This window comes from Phyllostomus hastatus, unplaced genomic scaffold (assembly GCF_019186645.2).
Source record: "Phyllostomus hastatus isolate PE091 unplaced genomic scaffold, TTU_PhHast_1.1 phas_contig_29, whole genome shotgun sequence".
NCBI lineage: Eukaryota > Metazoa > Chordata > Mammalia > Chiroptera > Phyllostomidae > Phyllostomus > Phyllostomus hastatus.
This window is the reverse complement of record NW_025333835.1, coordinates 6209123-6232235: the sequence shown is the minus strand read 5'-3', so window position 1 is coordinate 6232235 and position 23113 is coordinate 6209123. Positions and strand designations below refer to the sequence as shown.

Here is a 23113-nt window from a genome sequence, read left to right as displayed (position 1 = left end):
CAAGTACTGAGTGAGAGCTATGCCTCTATTCAGTTGTTTAGTATGATGTTAACAATCTGGATACAACCTGCATACTGCATACTGCAGATTATATTAGTGGATACACAGCTAGAGAGAGTTCTGGGGGAGGAAAAAGTTTTAAAGGAGAAAAGAATGCCAATTTAATATTAGTTTTATATGACATGGGAGCCTTCATAAAGAAATAGAGACTCAAAGAAATTGTTAAGCATGAGTGTTTTCATACTAGGTTTAAGGAAGAGTGGAAAGTTGTTGAAAAAAACAATAGAACAAAAGGGCATGAGCAAAGGGCAGTGAATTAGGAAAACAGCAAGGTCTGTTCATTCCAATCCTTCTCAGCATTCTCCATCTTTAGAAGTAAGAATGCTCCTCTTAAAATCATATTTTGGAAGAGTATTAACTGACATGAGAAAATGAGTAAGTGGCTCTGGCTGGTGTGGCTCAGTGGGTTGAGCGCTGGCCCGTGAATGAAAGGGTTGCCACTTTGATTCCCAGGCAAGGCACATGCCTGGGTTATGGGCTAGGTCCCCAGTTGGGGACACAGGAGAGACAACCACTCATTGATGTTTCTCTCCCTCTCTTTCTCCCTCCCTTTCTCTAAAAATAAATGAATAAAATAAAATACAAAGAAAATGAGTAAGTGAAAGTAACTTCTGGATAGAGAGGTATAAAATTGAGATTTCAATTTTCTAATATTTTCTGTTTCTCTTACTCTATTCTGTTCTGTTAACCAATTAACTGATATAATTTATAATTAGAAAACTTGTTTTTAAAATTATGTTTGATATTATCACTAAAAACATTTTATTATTTTCTAACTTTCGGAGTGTTGTGATCCATTGTGTGATGTCTGGAAACTGCCATTTGGTGTGGTAGAAAGGAAAAATGAGAGGATGACAATCTGCAATTCTGACTAATGGGATCTGTTATGTTAACATTTACCAACACTGTAAATACTAGAAACATTTTCTGTATACTTGTTTTTATGAAACATTTGCTTGAAAACACAAACATTGAGAATTTTTACATGATTTATTTAATAATAAACCAATTTAAGGTACAAAAATGTTTAGAGGATTCCAAAATTTAAATTTTTGTTTAAATACAAATTCACTACTTAATATGAAAACTTATAACATTAGATCTCTAAACAAAATTATTTTTTCATCTACAAAAATTTCTTTCTTATACTAGAAAATTTGCAGAAAACAATTTTTTTGTGAAATTAAATGTACATTATTTACAGCTGAAAAAGTCATCTAAAATTATTTCAGACACTTGGATATATATGTATATTATCTTTGTATGCAATCTCCCCCACTCCCAATTAAAAAAAGATCCAAAATATAAAGCAACTATGCTTTTATAGCAACTTTTATACTCAAACAGTAGCCCAGGGCTTGAATGCTTTCTGGGCCTTTGAGAAAGAGTCTTTCAGAACAGCAGTTTATCATTTAGCACTCAACAACCTAAGTTTACTAATAGACGACAGTGCACAAGGGCCTGACTAGTTAATAAACAAAGTACTTAGGAAGAATTCAGTTTTATAACAATGTTACAAATAATAGAAGAATGAATTTTGTATGGCCACTTATTTTTCTGCAATATTTTAGCTATACTTACATTAGGTAATTGGCTGATAATGTTTTAATTGATACAATTTTAAAATACAAGAGTTGGAATCATAAAATTTATAACTAGAAAGAAAACTGAAGATCATCTTCCCTAATCCAAATGCATTCCTTCTTTCATGAGAGAAATAAAGCCAAAAAGAACAAGTAGCTTGCCCAAGGTTACAAAACTAGTCAGTGGGAGAGCCACTTTTAGGTTCTTTTTATACCATCCTGCTTCTGAAAAAGTTTCAGCCACACCATGGGCACACTGCAATTTTTAATGTTATATTTTACATATTCATAGTTCAATATACAATGCAACCAACGGAAAGTCAATCTAGTGAAACCATAATTTTAACAAAGCATAAAATAGGTATCTAGCATTTGAAAGAGTAAAGACTTAACACAAGTGGAATGAAAATAGTTCCTATATAAATTTCCTGTTATCTTCTATGTAAGTACTGTATTTACAAAACAATAAGAAAAGATAATACAATGTAAAATTTAAAAAGAACTTTAAAAATGCTTATAGCACAACTGAAAAAAATCTCAAAAGAATGTCTTCATAGTATAAAATGCCTGTTGCATTCTGAAACATTTGGCAAACAAAGAAAAACAGTTTGGTTTTCCTCTCTCATCTAACAAAGTCAAAATTAACTCTATTCTTTTTAACAACTACAAAATTAGGAACATCTTTAGAAATTGTCTTAGAATCAGATAGTTTGCATTCAATTGGAAATGTTCAATTAAAAAACAATCATCCATAATTCTTTTGGTTGATCTCTTTCAATTAAAAAGAGTTGCATTACAGCAGTTCATTTTGTTTTATAGCTACCTGAGAGGTAAATCCACTGGAATTGGAAACCACCATCACGTAAGGCTGTGGCTGTTGTTCAGTTTTCTCAGTGTCTTCTTTCAAATTATCTTCAACCTCCTTTTTCTCTACATCCTGTGTAAGAGTTTTTGTTTCTTGAGCTTTGATAACTGAAGTGATTACAGTGCCTGGTGGGTGGGCAACCAATTGTGAACTGCGAGGAGAAAAGGTCACCACAGGCGTAGTAGCACTGAAGGATGAAGATGAAGCAACACTGACGGTTCCATTGCAAATGGACGGCACATTGCTAGTGAGAACCTGCTGTACATGAGCAGGGCTCAAGACAATTGAAGGAGGAGAACCTGACTTCTGAGACTGTAACATGACATTTTCTTTCAGCACTGTCATGGGTTGTGATTGTGGAATGGCTTGTAAAATAAACTTCTGAGACCCAGCACCTGACGATGGATCTGTGCTGGCTATAACTGTTGTGATTGGCACTGTCTGGAGTGTTACTGTGTGCACATGCTGATTCCCAGGAGACACGACCACTGGAACCTGGGCTGGAGCCTGTATAGTCCTATTGAGATTTGGAAATAAATTTCAGAAAATTAACATAGTCCATATTATTTAAAACTTCAACATTGACAAGTCATTTTGCCAAAATACAAGTTATATATTTCAAATGCTATGTTGTATATTTTCAACACAACAAAACAAATATCATGCCAGGCCCTGTAGTAAACACTGTGCATACAGAAATGTCCAAAACAAAACTCTCAGGCTGTTAACTATGATAGTATCTGGTTTTAAAAAGTCTGTACAAAGTACCACATTAACACAAATGGGGAAGCAATTTTGTTCGGGAAGGAGGGAGATATCAAAATGTTTAGCATGAAAGTTATATATGAGCTGCTTAAAAGAAAATTAGGAATTTTAAAACAAATGTAGTGAATCACTCTCAGTACCATATTTTGCCGTGTATAATGCACACTTCTTGCGTCAATTTTTGAGGGAAAAATAAGGATGAGCATTTTACATAGGTAGTACTAATTTGTTACTGGTATATAAATTTTCTTGTACTTGTATCTGTTCTTGTGTTTTGTAATTATTTGTTACATAAAATTTGTTGTACCATAGGTTCAAAAATAAATGCTAAAATTCCTTTATAGTACAAAAACCAACCATCTAAATATAAATTAATAAAAATTAGATTAAAACATTAAAATGAAAGATTTTTTTTCCTGAAAGTTTGGGCCAAAAACATGGGTGCGCATTGTACATGGCAAAATACAGCACTTTAGTATTTGAGGGATAATGACATTGACATGCTCATCCACAATTATTAAACTTCATATAATTATAATTGCATCACCTTGTTTTTCTATATAGAGGAAAAATGTTTGATTGACTTAAAAAAAAAACACCTCAGCCTTAAATTCATGGGACAGAATTATCAGAAGAACTTTAACAGTTCAGTTCCTATCATATTACATAACAAGTCATGAATATAATTACCTTGTGAGGTTCTTTATGCTGGCAGAGAGAGGAAAAAACAAAGACCAGCTTTGGTACAATAAATAGAGGTGTATTTTAGCAGTTTTCTCAGCTCAGATAATTATGAAAATTTTAATCATAAAGCTACAATTTAATACAAACTCTTTTAACATAAAATCCATTTTATTTAATGCTGTTAATCTCACTTATTGAGTAAAGAGGTACATAAATGATAGAGTCAATCAAAAGTTTGAAAGTTTTAAAAGTTTGAAGCTGTGAAATTTATAGTTACATCCATTGTTAATAAAAAACAAATATAGTTGAAAAAACTCAGCATCTGGATCTCAGTTGTGTTTCCTCTGAACTGTGTAAAGCTGTTTTATACAGAAGATAAATTATTGCTACTTCAAATGGTTAACAGCTAAATTACTCCCCATAAACCAAGTGTTAACTATTGCCAGATTATTACAAGATAAATTTTAGTCAATTACAGTTACAGTGGCCTGTCATATATGTAAGAAATGAAACTGTGGAGGAGAAAACAAATGTGGTATGTAGAAAGACTGAAAGAAAGACCAAATGTAAATCAGAAGTTCAAAGGAAATGGAAAGACACATGATGGTGACTTAGAGCTCACCCATTCATGCAAGATACTGATTCCCAAGTTCAGATTGCCACCAAAGTCACCATTGTCAAGATCAGTCTACAGGAGAATATTAGCAGGTCTTGTGAAAGACAGCATTTGAAGAGATTTTAAGTCAGAGAGTAAAGATATAATAGGTGGGAGGGTGTGGCTAAGAATAAAGGTTGGCTATACTAGTATTATAATGAGGGCAGGGATGAAATGGAAGGATACAGAATAACTTTGGGAGCTAGGGAGCTTTTCCAAAATACACTGTGCCTCTCTTCTCCCCCTGCCCACTTAGATCAGAATATCTTGTGTGGAATCTGAGCCTGGGTTTGATACCTGAGCCTATAGCTAGATACCATTTTTTTTTAATAAAAAAGATCCAAGGACTTTCCATGCCAAGAGTTCATGTACATGTGCATATAGATAAAATAGTATTTGGCATACAGTAAGCATACAGATTATCTCTATAATTATGTATAACCTTACAGCTCTGGAAGTACTATATCCCCATTTTACATGTGGAAAAATAATGCACAAAGTTGAACAGTTTGCATAGGTGACCAGTTAGATAAAATGCCATCCAACTGCAGAGCCTATGTGCTTAACCATTACAACACACTGTTATTTCCTAAGTTTTTGAATAACTTCAGCTATAGATGAATATTTACTATTATATCTTTAAGCTGTAGATACCTACAAATCTTTAATACACCCCTCTTCCCATCCTCTTTCCTTCTCTTGTTTGTGGCACAAGCAATAAAGTGCTTGGAAATTTTCCATATTGCTAATTAGAGCTAACACTATAGACTTTGTTCAAATTAGGAAAAAATGTTCCTTTATTGAAATACCTGACTGTCATCTGCCATGAAATATATCCTTATGTGGGATGTAAATAAACTGGTTTATTTAGGCAAATTCTAAAACAATTTTTACTAATAAAAAATTCAAGGATTCAAGGATAAAATATTATGCAACCTTTTCCCAACCACAGGAATTTTTAATATTTTTATTATTTAACAATTACGCTTCCAGTTGCATCTGGTGAAATTATACTATATTAAAAAGGTTATATTATAGGTTAAATTTTTACCTATAAAAGGTAAAATTAAAACCACTTTTAAAAATTTCCTGCCCTGGCTGGTAATTCCCTACCTGGCTGGTAGCTCAGTGGATTGAGCTCAGGCTAGGAACCAAATGGTGGCCGATTCAATTCCCAATCAGGGCACATACCTGGATCAGAGGCCAAGTCCCCAGTGTGGGGGCCATGTGAGAGGCAATCACACATTGATGTTTCACTCCCTCTCTTTCTCCCTCCCTTCCCCTCTCTCTAAAAATAAATAAATAAAACCTTAAAAAAATCTCCTAAGCTTCTTGTAACCAGCTGGTAAAATACTGGTATTTTAAAATTCCTCTTTCTGAAGCTAAGATAAACAATATAGTTAGGCATTGTGTAATGACAGGGATATATTCTGAGAAATACATTGTTATTTGATGTTGTCATGCGAACGAACATCATAGAGTGCGTTTACATAAATCAGCCATTTTCAAATGATGTGCCACAAGAATTTTTAAAACGTGCAATATCTGACTAGTTAGTCAGGGGCACAATCTCTTTTCCTTTAGATTATCAAATAATAAAATGACAACAGCCAATACAACAATAGCTGACCAGTGTGAATGCCCTGTTTTGTGAACCATACATACGTGTCATATAATCGAGTTGTACTATATTGGTCATGTGGCTGCATCTAATCTGGTAATTCTTGGTATCAGAAATCCTTACATACAAGTATAGGTACCTGATATTTTCAAAAGTCACTCTGGAGCAAAAGGGGTAAGTATTTATTATTTTATTTGTTGTAAGTCAGTCAAAATGATACCTATTTTTGTCAGATCAGAAAAAAATATACTTTTTAGTATGCCACAGATTTTTAGTAATTAGTTTATATGTGTTATGAGATAGAAAAGGTTGAAAATTGCTGACATTAATCTAGGCAAGGCCTACCACATACCTAGGGTATATGGTATAGCCTATTCTTCCCAGGCTGCAAACCTGTATAGCGTATTACTATACTGAATACTATAGGCAGCTGACACAATGGTAAGTATTTGTGTATCTAAACACAGGAAGGCACAGTAAAAATATGGTATAAAAGATAAAATGGTAGACCTGGATAGGGCACTTACCATGAGTGGAACTTACAGGACTGAAAGTTGCTCTGGGTGAGTCAGTAAGTGGTGAGATAATGTGAAGGCCTAGGACATCACTACACACTAGATTACTGCATACTACTGTAGGCTTTATAAACACAGTCCCACAAACCTTTCCACTATTTCTTTCCAACAGTGTCAGAAATAGAACATTGAAGATATCAATGTGCTCCATGAACAGAGATGTAGGCTGAACTGATTGTAAATATTGAAGAGAAACTTGCTGGGTAAGGCATAGATCACTATAATAGTGACTGTCAGGAGGGAGTAAAAGGTGGCCTGAAGATCAGTAGGAACAAGAAATCAAGGCTGAGAGATAAAGGAACACAGGGGATTGTCATGGCAATGTGGTTTTGGCTATTGAATGCTGGAGCAGTGGTCAGATTAAGAAACTGTGTGGTAGTCATCAAAAAGAGGTTGGCCCTGGCCAGTGTGGCTCAGTTGTTTGGAGCATCATCCCGTAAACAGAAAGGTTGTGGGTTTGATTCCCAGTCAGGGCATAAGCCTGGGTTGTGGGTTGGTCCCCAGTTGGGGCACATACAAGAAGCAACTGATAGATGTTTCTCTCTCATATCGATGTTTCTCTCCCTCAGACGAGGATAAAAAAAATGTTGTTTAACATGGAAAGGGTTTAGAACAGAGGACTCAATATTTTGACTGAAAATTTGTTTTTGGTTCTATGACCCTACCTGGCACAAAGGACTCTTTCTGTCATTGAATTGATGGAAGAAATAAAACCTATCTATATTTTTCATCATTACAACCTGAAAACATTTCCAAGGCACAGGTAGGTTCCACACTATCACAGATAACTTTTACTAAAGTGGCAGTGACACTTAATACTTGTTAAGGTAGCTCCTATAGACCTGTGTCCTTATACAGGACCTTAGGTCCTTAATAAAGAATTTACAGCAACACACTCTGAAGATGATCAAGCTAGCTTTGAGAAGGTTGTAACACCTTTTGAATATGTAACAACTGGGGGGACAGGTTTTCTGCATTGAAAAACACAGTGTCTGCCTGGAATGTAATCTATAGGCTCAAAATTGAGGTACTCTGAGTAAGTGGGAATCTATTGCCAAGCCCCACAAGTATTGTTCCCTTCAAGAGAAAAAAAAATTCCTCGTGAACCATATATCTTTCCATTTCTTATAGGAAATTCAGCCCCACACCATTGAATACGTGGTCCATCACTGGCAGAAATGTCATTATGTGGGACAGGACTGTGTACTGTGTAACAAGTTTTGTTGAGTATCTACTCAGTTGTCAGGAAGTGTCTTTTGGTTGTTATAACTTTCTGTAAGGTTATTATCTTTATTTTGTAGATGAGGAAACAGACTCAGAGTAGTTAATTAATATAATTCAATGTCACATTTAATAACACACAAGGCTCCATTATACTGCTTTTAAGGTAATTTATACATTATACATTTTTAGAGGCTAATCTTAGTGCTTGAATAAATATTAAAGAGAAAGAAGTTGTGCTAGGTAGGTATATGAACTTCCAAGTTTATCATAGGGCAATTTTAGAAATATATTTTACCAGAGGTTTATATTTGTTATTTCTTTGAATAACATGAAGCCAGAGTCAAAATTAAATTTGTAAAACCACATCACATATAGCAAAATCCATTAAGAAAAGCTTAATTGATTTCAACATAAATACATGCAATTATGTGAGATAAAAATAAATGAGCAAAAAAATTGAGAAAATAAAAGACATGTCACCACTTCATTGTAAATAACCAATATAATTCATGCAATTTATGTGAATCAACAGGCAGTATGGCAAATCATTAAGCCACTGCTTTGCACTAAACTGTGTGCATTAAAATGCTATCTCCACCACTTACTAGAGGTGATCAGCCTCCTTGGCCTCCCCTTGCCTCAGTTTCCTCATCTGTAAAATAGGAATAATGTTATCTACACCTCATTGAGCATGAGGATTTTATATATTAATATATGTAAAATGTATGAAATAGTGTTTTAACAGTGTCAGCTTACACATTAATTAAGTCATATGTATGACTTAACTTATAACTACAGAAAAATCTTTAAAAGGTCTTTGATTTTTATTAATAAGTAGTCATCAAGTCAATAAAGATATAGCCAAATTATTTTTTAATTTTCTTTGAAGTGATAAAATAGTTATTTAGGATAACATCTCTATTCTTAAAAGTTGAAGATTGAAATCTTTAGGGATGAAATGCCATAATGACGTCAACTTACTTGACAAATTGCCAAACAGAAAAAAAGGGCATAAATAAATATATAGTGAGAAAACAAGTTAGGAAAAAGCTATCAATTAAAACCTAGGTGGATGCTCTAAGAAGACAAGCAACCCAATTAAAAAATGGGCAAAGGACCTGAACAGACACTTCTCCAAGGAGGACATACAGAGGATCCAGAGACACATGAAAAGATGCTCAGTTTGCTAGCTATCAGAGACATGCAAATTAAAACCACAGTGAGATACCACTTTACACTGGTCAGAATGGCCATCATAAACAAAGCAACAAACAGTAAGTGTTGGAGAGGTTGTGGAGAAAAGTGCACTGTCGGTGGGATTGCAGGCTGGTACAATCACTATGGAAAACTGTATGGAATTTCCTCAGAAAACTAAAAATGGATTTGTCTTTTGACCCAGAAATTCCACTACTAGGATTATATCCTAAGAACCTTGAAACATCAGTCCAAAAGAACCTATGCATCCCAATGTTCATAGCAGCACAATTTACAATAGCCAAGTGTTGAAAGCAACCTAGGTGCCCATCAGTAAATGAATGTGTCAAAAACCTATGGTACATTTACACAATGGAATTCTATGCAGCAGAAAGAAAGAAGGTGCTCCTACCCTTTTCGACAGCATGGATGCAACTGGAAAGTACTATGCTAAGTGAAATAAGCCAGGTGGTGAAAGACAAATACCATATGATCTCACCTTTAACAGGAACCTAAACAACACAACAAACAAGCAAGCAAAATATAACCAAATACACTGAAAGAGAGAACAGGTTGACAGTGACCAGAGGGGAGAGGGGAGGGAATTTCAGGGGAAAAGGGGAAGGGTTTACAGGAACAAGTATAAAAAACACATGGACAAAAATAAGGGGGAGTGGAAATGGGAGGGAGGTGGGGAGGGCTGGGGGTGGGCTGGGATGGGAGTAAAAGGCAGAAAACTGTACTTGAACAACAATTAAAATAAAAAAATCATTATAATAAAGGAATTGTATTATAAGTGAAAAAAATAAAACCTAGGTGGATGGTAAGTAGGTATTCATTATACTATTTCAATGTTTCCAGATTTAAAATTTTTTCATAATAAAAAGCTACGGTAATTAAAATGCAAATTAAAAAAGAAATCATAAAATAAATTAATCTAATGAAAAACTAATAATGTTAAAATTTCAGAGTTATGTACAATTTGCTTGAAACTTATTTAACACTTTTACTTTCCTTCTACATAATAGAAAGAAACAACATAATAGCAAAACCTGAATAATTATATTCAGCAGCTGTCAAGTGTTCAAAGAGCGTTGCTATTATTCCTTAACTCCTGCCTTACCACAGCTAATAATTTCAGGGAATAAAATGCATTCGATTAAAGCTTTGACTGCTTTGAAATAAGATTTGGGAGTAGAAAAAATATATACAAACAGATAATAGAAGGGTGTTTTTAAAAATAAAAAGAATGTAGCCCTGGATGGCGGAGCTCAATGGATTGAGCTCAGGCTACGAACCAAAGTATCACAGGTTCAATTCCCAGTCAGGGCACATGCCCGGGTTGCAGGCCACGGCCCCCAGCAACCACACATTGATGTTTCTCTCTCTCTCTCTCTTTCTCCCTCCCTTCCCTCTCTAAAAATAAATACAATCTTAAAAAAAAGAAAAAAATAAAAAAAAAAGAATGAATAAGAATGTATTCAAATACATACATATCTACATACAAATATAGAATAATTTCTACAATAAGAAAATATGTTTTAAAATTTTTAAAAATTAAATTTTTATTACTTCATTCTATAAGTAGTCCACTTAGAGAACTCATTGCTCTATGAGAAGATTAAAGAATGAATATATATACTCCTTCAAAATAAATTCTATAAATATGGAGATGTTATATGCCAAGTAACATATTAGGTGCTAGGAAAAGGACAGTGAATAATATCTGGCTCCTACAGATTTAAATATATAGGAGGAGGCGAGCATTAAAGTAAACTGAAACACCTAGTCTACGCACTAGACTGAGGTAAAGGCAAGCAGTCAGCTTCATCAGGGGAGCAAGGAAAGAATTACGAGCATAGGGTTAGAGCTGGCAGCTGAGGCCACAGAAATTGGACTGCACTCTGTGAGCAACACAGATCTAACAAAACCTAGAAGAATGTAACATAACAAAGCAATGAGTAGTACTAATATACAGGTTGGACTAAAGAGGAAAATTAGTAGAAGCAAGAAGCAGGCAGAGTCTACAGAACTCTCAGAGATCTTGAAATGAAAATTCTGAAAGGCACACCAAAGATAATTAACAATATTTTCATGTTCAGTACTGAGTCTTAATGAGAAACTGACATTCAGAGTAATAAAGTATCCAATATAATATCACAAATTACTATCTTTCAGAAATAGAGGGATATGGTTTTTATGAGGGGATTATTCTCAAGGTCTATAAAGGAAACTTTGATTACAGATGCTAAAAAAACACTGAATGACTCCAAGAAGGGGGTTCCAGTGATTAGCTGTGGGCATTGTATGTTTCTTATCAATACAAATACATATGATAAGATGACAAGGAGCCTAGAAAACAATGGAAGGAACCATATACTTCCAATTACACAACCAGTCATCACATGCAACCAATAGGATCTGAAGGAAAATAAAACATTAAAAGGAAATAGAGAGAGAGCTAAATAAGTACTTCTTTAATGTCAGCTAAAGATGTATAATCCCTGTCCCTTATCTGAAAAAAAAAATGTGATCTTTACATTCCTTGCAAGTCCACTAAAGATCTTAAAAGAATTCAATATTCACAATGTCAAGGTTTAAATGGACCATACAAGAAAGACTGAACCAAGTCTATCTTAATTCTAGGTAATATTTGCTTACTTTGAGATCAACTGAACAAAAATCCAGCATTTATGTTCTGGAATATACAAATATAAGACTGAAGTTGATTATTTTCATTAATAATGAAAGAATCATTTTTATTAGATTTGGAAGGGCTCCTATATTTATTATAATTCATGTTCTAAAAATTCATGACAGTAGAAAAAGGAAAATGGAACATTGCAAACATGTATCTAATTTTCTCCCTCTTTCCCTTCTCCCCATTCTAAATCAGCCAAAACCAGACTCAATTTTCTGCAAAAGATCACTCTAAAACAGATAGGGTTTTTTTGGTCAATCTGTTGTTTCGTATATCTTTCCTGAGGCTATGAAGCAAATTTGATTTGATTAAGCCAACTTCTGCCCTCTGAAAGCCTGAAAAAGAATGACATTAGATTCTTGGCCTCTATCCCTGTTTGAACTTTCGAAATAACTGTTCCATAATAGGATTTTCCCAAGAAATAATGTTTTTTTCTTGGAACTTAATGTATTCCAAAAGGTCATAATATGTCCATTGTTGTTGAATTTTTATAGATTCTGACTTTGAAAAAAATCTAAAACCATTCTCTGGGTTTTCTTATATGTGGATCCCTCATTGTATGGATCAATCCAGTTATAAAAATGTATAATGCATTAGACTTAAACTGATAGAATAACATTAAATAATGTCAAAGTATAAAAATAAAGGAAACATTGATACAATCATAAGTCTGATATAATGTATAATATATTGTATAATACATTGTATTATACCAATGTGTAATATATTGATGTTGAAATGATCTGTTGAATAAAAGTTCTAGCTTGGAATCTTTATCATTTTTATTTTCACTCTGAATCTTGACCCACTTAACAAAAACTGGCTCTGGTCAGGTATGTTACATACTACACATTGATAAACTTTAGTTTTCTCACCTAATACTCTGAACAGAAGAATTTAATGTTTCATCCTGCACACAGCTGATGAGGGCTGCTTCTCCTTCTGGGACAGTATGTACTGGCTGCACTACATGCACAGTCCTGAGGAGCTGGGTGGGATATGGAGACTGTGCAGCCTGCACTGTCCTCAAAACTTCTGATGGCTGGGTGACTTCCACAGGATCTTTGCTTTTTGTAGCTTTACAATGCCCTGGTTTTAGAACTGTAGTGGCTCCCCCTTTTATCCCTGGACTTGAAGATACTCTTGATCTGCCTCCTTGGTTCCTGCTTGAAGTGGTTGTTGCAGACAGTGACGGATCTGAAGACTCTATGCTGGAACTTGGATCCTCGTCATCTATATAAATAAGATCTTTTGGCATTTCCTTAAACTGATACACCAAGCGCTGACCTTCTACTTTGGCCAGAATACCCCTTTGGTAGTAGTACCTATTCAAAACAGACAATTTCATCAATATTTTATTTAATTAAACAAATTAAAACAATATTCATCAAAAAATTCCTAATAGTGAACTAAAGTTTGAAGTTGGAAAAAAAAGTGAGAAAAGACATTCTAAACAAAGGGAAGTTATTTTATGTAAGATAGAGCAATGAAAACATTATTTTCTAAGTATATGTAAAACACACATTTACTCACAGATAGAGCAAAGTCCTTATTACTGACTAAATCTAAAACCAATTCGTATTAGGGGATTATTGATAAAGTATATGGATTATTCTAGCCTTCATTTTTCTTTCTTCCTCTACCCTTCTGCTAATTTACTGGAATAATCAAATCTAGTACCAACCTCAAGAAACTATTTCCCTTCCACAGCTTCCCATAACATCCCTACCAGTTTAAATTTGATTCTGTGAACCTAATTCAGTTTTCTAATTAAAATTTAATGTACAAATAGAAGGGATTCAAATTCTGTCAGTAATTTTAATTAAATTAGTTACCAAAAAGTGTAAGGTTAAAAAAAACTGTAACTAAATACATAGTTCTAGTTTAATAAGGTTATCAAGTTACCACATCATTGCTTTTCTAATAAATCTTTCTCAAATACATTCATATGTTGACATGATCATAGAAAAACTAAAAGTGAGTTGAAAAATAAAATGATACTCTAGTTGAAAATGTCTAATATTATCCTCAAAGTAATAATTTATTACAACATAAGATATTACATATCACACCTGAGATTTATTTTTAAAATTGCACCCCTTACTAAGTACCTGCATCACCACTACTTGTACTTTGTGCTAAATTTAAGCTTCATGGCTCAAAACATATAAGGCCCTTGGTCAATTTGCAAGACCTAATGATACCTTAACATTTTCCAATCCCTTTGTAAATAAAATATCTGTTGTTTGCATGAAGATCTTTTTTGGAAGGCAAACATTTTCTGGATTGAAATAAGATTTCAATTTAAATGCACACTCATTTCTATAAGTAGTGTGGTTTTAGCACTTCAATAAATAAAATTCACCATTTTTTAAATTTCTTAACTTTTTAGAAATTATCTATATTTTAATGTTTAGGAAATAATATTCTTAACACAATGAACTACAAAAACTTCACATACCTGAGAGCTCTTCCCATGGTCTCATAATTCATATCAGGTTTGTTTTTGTGCTTCCCCCACAACCTGGATACTGCTTTAGAATCTACCAACTTAAAAATGCCTTTTTCTCGCTGGGTCCATTTGATATATTTAGGACAAGTAGCTTTGTCCTGGAGGAGTGCCAGTAAAAACTCCCAAAGATAAATTGTGTTTCCTGAAACAAAAGCAATTTCTTTTAAACTGACCAAAATTTCATTTGAAAGAACACAATAAAACACAACTAAAAGTCTTATGAGTTCCATCTATAGTTATACAAAAATATCACAGAATTCAGTTAGTATTGATAATACAATAGTTATAATTTTTAGGGTCTAATACAGATTTTTTATTAGTCCCACATAAGATATCTCAACAGAGCAATCTTGCTAATTAGATTTGAGATGACTTAGGGAGAAAGCAATTTGAGGCGATTTCCCCCCCACTTCTTTAAGAACCATTACAAAAAGAAACAGTGAAAAAGACTTGTACAAAATCTTCCAATAGTTGTTCTCTTTATATTAGAGGCAGTTGATTAGCATAACAATTTTCTTCAGATTTGGGCAGCAGTTATTAAAATACTAGAACCCCAACACAATGTAATATGTCTATAAACTGAAAACCTAACCTAGCTGAACTCTTCCAAGAGACTCATTATTAAATGAATGAATGGATTATTTTAACAGATGAATGAAAATCTTTTAAATGAATTTCTTGGCCTACATTATTACCATGCTCTTTATGGAGAGTGACAACTTATCTTATTAGCATGTGGCAGCAATAAGATCCATTTTAAATATATCAAGAAAGCTGGTGGTTTCTGCTTACAATATAAAGACATTTTAAAGCAACCTGAATGTTATTTGACCTGTAAGTATTATAGGAAAATTACAGTAGTACTTACCCTTCCCATCTTTGTTTTTCTTCTTCACAGATATGTTTGGTGTAGTGGCTGGGGAATCTGGTCGTGGTGGTTTAGTTTTTCTTCCTGAAAGCAAAACAGCTCTGCATATATATTTGCCCTCAAAAGTGTGAAAGTGTGCACAATTTAGCTATTAATAATTGCTATTTTGTCCTTTATCCTAAATTTCAAGTGTCAAACATTTTACACTAGGATTATATATATATATATATTGGTCTCCTTAATTGGTATTTGCTAAAAGGAAAATGTTCATTTCAGTAAAAATTTAACATTGATGTAGGTTAGATCACAAATACTCTGACAATGATATTTTGGCTCATTTGTAAACATGTGGTTAAGTTTGAAACACTGCAGCTCATCTTTGAGTTGACAACACTGACAGTGCTTTCTTAAAATTCAGGGGAATATTCCTGATTCTGATAAAACTTGAGCTAAAAAAAATATGCCATATAGGTATGTCTGCTATTGGTTATGTAAGTTTTTTAAGGTAGGAAAAGTGAATTTTTATCTTTATTCTCTTCTAAATATATCTCTGCACAGTTAGTTCTCAAATACTGAAAACTTCCCCCAAATCTAGAAATATAAAAAATAAATGAAGCAAAAACTTCGGTGAACCACAGTCAGTTTTCATTTTGCTGTATATTTTAAAACATCTATTATTTATTTATTTATTTCTGTTTACAACAAACAAACTTTATGGTTATCCTTCATCCAACCTCTAAACAAGTCCATCCCAACACTGTTAAATTGTGTTTTGTGTAGCCTTACTCTGGATCAACTAATTATCCTAAAGCCTCGTAATCTTCTTTTGCCACTTCCCTTTAACAACAATTTGTTGGCATTGCTGCCTGTGATTTAGGTAGAAATAATCATGTTGTCCAAACAGATTACCATTTAGTATGTGAGAAACAACAAATACTAAGCATGACTGGATACTTGAGTTAGTACCTCTTACTCCAACATTCTCGAGGCTGACTCTCTCACAGGTGAACAAGAGTCAGAGAGAAGAGGGTCAAAAATGTCACTCTTCAGGTCCCTCCTAAGACTACCAAATGTATAAATGTGTAACCTTGTCAACCAGGTTCCACTTTCATCACTGCAGACATCTACAGAAAACCCATTCATGAGGCAGTTTTTTAGGGCTGATTGTGTTAATGATAACAAGTATCAGAAGACAAGAAATCAGTTAGCTCCTATCACTCCTAACCACTCATTTTATGCTTTCTATTGATATTTACCTGTTTTTTCCCAATAGATACTATTTTCTTTATCCCACTGTTTTCCTCCCCTAGTTTTAGTCATGACGGACACTACCAGTAGCCTTTCCATCACTTTCCTTACCACTCAGGGTGGCAATATACACAGCTTTATGTGAATTATATTGTAGCTTAGTTTGGTATAAATTTTTTTTTCTTTTATTGATTCTAGAGAAAGGGGAAAGGGGGGCAAGGGGGAGAGAAACATCAATGTGAGATAGAAACGCTGATGGACTGCCACTTGCACACACCCCAAATGGGGACCAAACTTGCAACCCAGGCATGTGCCCTGACCAGCAATCAACAGGAAATCCTTGGGTCTACAAGACAATGCTCCAACCATCTGAGCCACACCAGCTGAGACAATATAAAATTTTTAATTGACAATTATTTCTTGTCAGTACTTTGAAGATACCAGCCCCTACTGGGAGATTCTAAGCTGCCAATTTAATAATCAATTCTCTTTAAGTAACATACTAGTTTCTCCCTTGTTTGTTCTTTTGGGGGGGAGCAGGGCTGAGACTGTATTTGGTGTTTTGCATTTTTACTACAGGGAATTTAGACAAAAGTCTATTTATTTTAGTTACACTACTCAGTATTCACCATGTTAAGACTAACATTATTATGGAATATTCTCAGTCATTACCTTTGAATATTGTCCTTTTTTTATTCTATATAGTCTCTCTTCCTGGAGCTTTGAGTAAATGGAGACCTTTTCTTTTTTAATTATTTTTTTATTGATTGATTTTAGAAAGAGAGAGGAAGGGGGAAGAGGGAGGGAGGGGGAAATGGTAGGAAAGGGAAGAGAGAGACAGACAGACAGAGACATCAATTTATTGTTATACTTATTTATGCATTCATTGGTTGATTCTTGTATGTGCCCTGACCAGGTATCAAACCTACAACTTTGGCATATCAGGATGATGCTCTAACCATCTGAACTACCAGACATGGGCTAAATGGAAGCCTTTTCACTCAATCCTCACATCTCTAACTCTTTAGTGTTTGTTTATTCTATATCAGATCTATATTGGAGCTTAATGATTCTTTCTTCAGTAGTGACTACTCTTCTGTTTAACCCATATATTATGCATTCTATTTGGTTCCTTATCATATCAGTCTTTCACCAGTAAGTAGAATGCTTACTTTATACTTTTTAAAAACAGCTTTTTTGAGGTTCAACTGCTGTACAATAAACTGCACGTTTAAAGTTGGTAATTTGATAAGTTCTGACATACATACACATCTGCAAAACCATCACTGCATTCAAGATAATTAACATATTCTTCACCTTCAAGAATACACTGTGCCCTTTCATATTATTTATCTCTTACCTTTCCCTACCCTACCAATTCATATGTAACCAACCATTCATACATTTTTGTTTTTAATTTTAATTTTTTAAATTAAATTTATTAGGATAACATTGGTTAATAACATTAAATAAGTTTCAGGTGTACAATTCTATAACACATCTCCATATTGCATTGTGTGCTCACCACCCAAAGTCTAGTCTCTTTCTGTCACTATATGTTTGACATCCTTTTGCCCTCTTCATCTTTCTACCACTCTTCTCTCCCTCTAGTAACCACCATACTATTGCCTGTGTCTATGAGTTTGCTTGTTTGCTTGTTTGGCTTGGTTTATTTGTTGCTTTTTACTTTATATCCTATATATGAGTAAAATCATACAGTTCTTGTCCTTTTCCATCTGACATTTCACTTAGCATGATACTCTCAAGATCTATCCATGTTGTCACAAATGGCCACATTCATAATTTTTAAATGGCTAAGTAGTATTCCATTGTATAAATGGACCACTTCTTCTTTATCCAATCATCTGTCAAAGAACACATAGGTTATCTTCATATCTTGGCTACTGTGAATAACGTTGCAATGAACATAGGGGTACATATATTTTTATGAATAAATGTTTTCACATTTTTGAGTAGATATGCAAAACAGGAATTGCTGGGTCATATGGTAGCTCTATTCTTAATTTTTGAGGAATCTTACTATTTTCCATAGTTGCTGTACCAATTTACATTTCCACAAGCAGTACAGTTGGGTTCCTTTTTCTCCACATTATTCGACACTTGTTATCTCGTGTCTTTCTGATGATAGCCATTCTAATAGGTGAGAGGTGGTATGCACTGGGTTTTGATTTACATTTTCCTGATGACTAGTGATGCTAAGCATTTTTTCATGTACCTCTTGGCCATCTGTACATTGTCTTTAGAAAACTATCTACTCAGGTCCTCTGTCCATTTTTTAATTAGATTTGTGGGGCTTTTTTTTTTTGCTATTGAATTGTTTGAATTCCTTACATAGCTTGGCTATTAATTCCTTTTTCCCTCTAAATAGAGAGCTGCTTCTTCTTTTTTTAAATTTTATTTATTCATTTTAGACAGAGGGGAAGGGAGGAAGAAAGAGGGAGCGAAACATCACTATGTGGTTGCCTCTCATATGACCCTACTGGGGACCTGACTTGATCAGCAACCCAGGCATGTGCTCTGACTGGGAATCAAACTGGTGACCCTTTGGTTCACAGGCTGGCGCTCAATCCACTGAGCCACACCAGCCAGGGCTATTAATTCCTTTTTGGATACATGATTTGCAAATATTTTCTACCATTCCATAGGTTGCCTTTTCATTTTGTTGTTTATTTTGATGTGCAGAAATTTTTAGTTTAATGTAGTATCACATATTTATTTTTGCTTCTTCTGATTGTGCTTTTATGTCATATCCAAAAAATTGCTGCCTAGCAGCTTCTATTATTCTATCTTGACTAGAAAAGGAAGTACTACCTGGCATTTTTTAAGTCTTATTCTTTGACAATGTTTTTTAATTTGTTTGCTTGAATAATTGCAAACATACTCATTGAACATATCTATTTGATAATTCTGTTATCTGAAGTTCTAGAGAATTAACCCTAGGATTTTCTATGTCTGCTGCTTCTCATTCAAGAAGTGGCTTCCTCATATAGCCTGTAATATTGAAATGTGAGTTCACCTTCAACAGGGTTTTATTTGAGGAAATCCCGTGCAGCCCAGTTTAAATGCATGATTTGTCAGAACAATTTTACAAGAACTTCTGCCTCGTGTCCCAGTGTTATTGCTAGCCTGGGCTTTCCTTCATGTAAATTACTTGGCTGGGAATTCCTAAAGACGGTGACAGTTTAAAATCTAGTTGTAAACCTAGGTTAAGGCTAGTATAAGATTATGAATTTCCAAAGGAGGAATTTCTCTACTCAGAGTTGCAGCTAAGAAATATAAGCTTCATGATATCTGTCTGTACCAATGGACAATTGTTTTTCTCCTGAGGTAATAGCCTTTCAAGGACCCCAATTATATGCTGAAGTCTTTGTCCAATACCCCATATTGCATTGGACCAAGTCTTAAGCATCTGCCTCTACAAGAGCAATAAAACCCAAAGCAGCCTGAATAGCAAGACTGACACATCCTTCACAGCCCTTCAGAACTGCTGCAGTTTCAGCTCATTCATACTGTTTTCATTTTCCTCTTCATTTTTGACCCTTGGAATTTCTCCTACTTTTACATGAAGTTAGGTTACTTGGTGGCTGGTGGTGATGCCATTAACTAAGATATTAAACTCAAAATATTAAACAAGCTGGACTAGAATCAGAATGTAATACAATGGAAAGAGTGTTAAACTTTAAAATTTAAGAATGGTCCTAATTTGTGAAAAGTTGAAAATTCCCTTTAATACATTCTAACATTTTCCTCTTCAATTACTTACTTGCTGATGTCAACTCATATTTTTCCCACTAGAATATTATATTGGAATCTATATCTATGCCTGTGGTTTTCAAACTATATCCTATGAGAGGAAGCTGACCTGCTCCTATCCCCAAGCTCTAAGTATGGATAAAAGGGTTTAGATAAAAGACTGAGGCTTTAAAAAGTTGTAAAATATCTTTTCTGTAAGATCAAATATTTTAAACGTGTAAATAATTGAACTTTTTACAAAAGAAATCTAATACAAAGGAATGCCTCTTATGTTTTGTGTCCTCAATTTCTTATATAAGTTTTAAGCGATACAGAAATATTCTTAAATAAAATTTATGTTTAGATTCCACATCAATACTTGATTTTTTTTTCCTAAACAAATTAACTACCCACCTTTCTTTCTCTTAGGTTGTTCTGGTGAGGAGGCTCCCGGTGAGTGTACATCTTGAACCTGCTGAGTTTCCATCACTTCAGGAATCCCATCTAATGTGACGGATACATGCGTGATTGGGGTAACAACCATGTCATCTTCAGATGAACTAAAAATATTATTATCTGATGGAAATAAAATCGACTAATCATCAACTTTGTATTATAAATCAAAATAATTTCATAAAGGAATTTCCTGTTTCTAGGAAGAATAAAATAGAAATAAAATCTTGAAATTTGGCCCTTGCTTTTTATTTCCTCTGCCCCAAATCAGATACCCTAAATCAGTCCAGGCTTGACTGAATTATTTCAATGTCTCCCTTAGTTAACTTCCTATCTTCCTTCTCTCTTCTCCATTCTTCACATTGCTGCTAAAGTGATTCTCTGAAAACTAAGTCTGATCTGACCATACTCTTCTTCTCCATAAAAACTTTCCACCTGAAAATTAAAAAGAAAAGGAAAATGGACATATCTTTCCATAGTTTGTAGGACAGAAAAGATAAGAACAACCCAAACTCCCCACCATGCCATGTGAAGCTTCCACAGTCTGGATCAAATCTACCTTCCAATCTTATCTCCACTCAGCTATACCAAAGCATGTTTGCATACAACACTTCATTCTTTTTTACAGATCTGTATCTTTGGCTCAATTCTTTTCTTGTACTTTGAACATCCTTTCCTGGCTCCACTACCCATTTAAAGCTTATTTGTCATTTATAGCCCAAGTCAAAACACTCCCTCCATAAAGCCTGTCTCTGATGCTGTCAGCTAAAGTACTCTCTCTCCTCCCAGAAAACATTGTTGTCCCTCTAATGACTTCCATTTTTGTTTTTTACAATTATTTACATAAATAACTTTTCAAAATTTAATTGTAAGACTGAGGAAAGAGGTTGTATCCATTCACTTGTATAATAACATTGTCTAATGCACTGGTGTGTATAGAAAATATTCCATAAATATCATGAATTGATTTAGTATTAATTAATTTTTAGTTTAACTACTTTCTTGTTAGAAAAGCCCAAAGGAGAACATGGATTTAAAAGCAGATAAGAATGTCTGTGGCCAGATGAGAAGCCTGCCCACGTGCTGCGGCAGTTCTTTGGAGAACTTCGTGGGATGAAAGTGGTAAAATAAAATGGGGCTGATAGAGAGCTTGACTGAGAAAACAGATTTATAGGAACCTCCTTACTGAGACCTTGGCAACCGAAGTTTGAAGTTTCACCATTCCCCTTGGACCCTTGCTAATGTCTGTATCATCAGTCACCCCTGACCTCAAATCCCTCAGTTTCCTCCTTCCCTTGAAATAAAAGAAGCCTGAATTTTGTACTTTCTCAAGATGGTTCTTTAGGATACTAGTCCCCATCTACTCAGCTCACTGGCTTTCCAAATAAAGTTGCTTTCCTTGCCCCCTCTGCTTGCCCTCCCCCCAACAATAAATAAATAAAAGCAGACTAAATGGGGCAGTGAATTTTATGCCATGAAGTGCTAGAAAATTTTTAAATGGGTGTTTCCCATTCACTGATGAAGATCTACAGAAATCACTAAGTAATAATAGTTTGGGCCCCAAGTACCCTAATCCTTCTACCAATAAGGTTAAGAGAAGAAATTCTGCATAATCTGCCCTTTGACAACTATATAAATTACTTTTTTATTCCTAAAGGTCTCAATCCCCAATTTTTTTTAAAAGTCTTGTTTAATTGAACACCTTTGCAATGGTTCATCAAATAGTAATGCTCTTGGAAGAAAAAGAAGTATAAAATATGGTCTCATGTCTCTTTATATTTACAATTTAATAGAGAGAGACGGCAAGAATAATTGTCAAAGTATATAAACATGAACAATCATTGACACATAACTACTCACTCATTCGTTTTTCATCTAGCATAGAGCCAGGAGAATCCATATTGAGGAGTGCCTCAGCGGCCTCAATAGTTTCAATTGTTTCATCTTCATTATGACAGGAAGCTTCAACTATAATATATTCAAAGAAAAAACAGAATTAGTATAAAATGACTGGGTTGATTTTGTTAGGTCCCTTTCAGCTCTAACACTGATCCCAACACTCTTGGAAAGAACTAGGGTCTCTGTTAATCTCTTGACTCTTCTTCCATTCCTCTATAGCTGGTGAATTGCTACCATCTCCAAAAATATTTAGTTGTAGTCATATTATTAAAATCTAAACACCTTTTGTTAATTCTGTTGCCATTATTTTCTAGTATGTACTGTAGAACACTAATTCTCCTACTATGGACTGTGCCTTGTCTAAGTTTTTTTCTTAATGTTTAAAACACACTAAAATGTAAATAAATGTTTAAAAATGTTTTAATGGCACAGCCCTGACCAGTGAGGCTTAGT

The 23113-nt window shown here is 34.2% G+C and overlaps 1 protein-coding gene across 6 annotated transcripts in view; it reads right to left on the bottom strand.

The window, feature by feature from the left end:
- Positions 1–1031: 1031 nt before the first annotated feature.
- ELF1 (E74 like ETS transcription factor 1) overlaps positions 1032–23113 on the bottom strand; it is a 125662-nt gene continuing 103580 nt past the window's right edge. For 5 of the 6 annotated variants that reach the window (XM_045839004.1, XM_045839005.1, XM_045839008.1 and 2 more), the window contains exons 4-9: positions 22622–22729; positions 20723–20884; positions 15308–15391; positions 14389–14581; positions 12803–13252; positions 1032–3025 (exon numbers count right to left, since the gene is read on the bottom strand). In XM_045839004.1, coding sequence (XP_045694960.1) covers positions 2437–3025; positions 12803–13252; positions 14389–14581; positions 15308–15391; positions 20723–20884; positions 22622–22729 — 1586 coding nt within the window. In that variant the 3' untranslated portion in view covers positions 1032–2436. The remainder of the gene's footprint in view (positions 3026–12802; positions 13253–14388; positions 14582–15307; positions 15392–20722; positions 20885–22621; positions 22730–23113) is intronic. The other variant, XM_045839009.1, reaches the window with a different exon arrangement.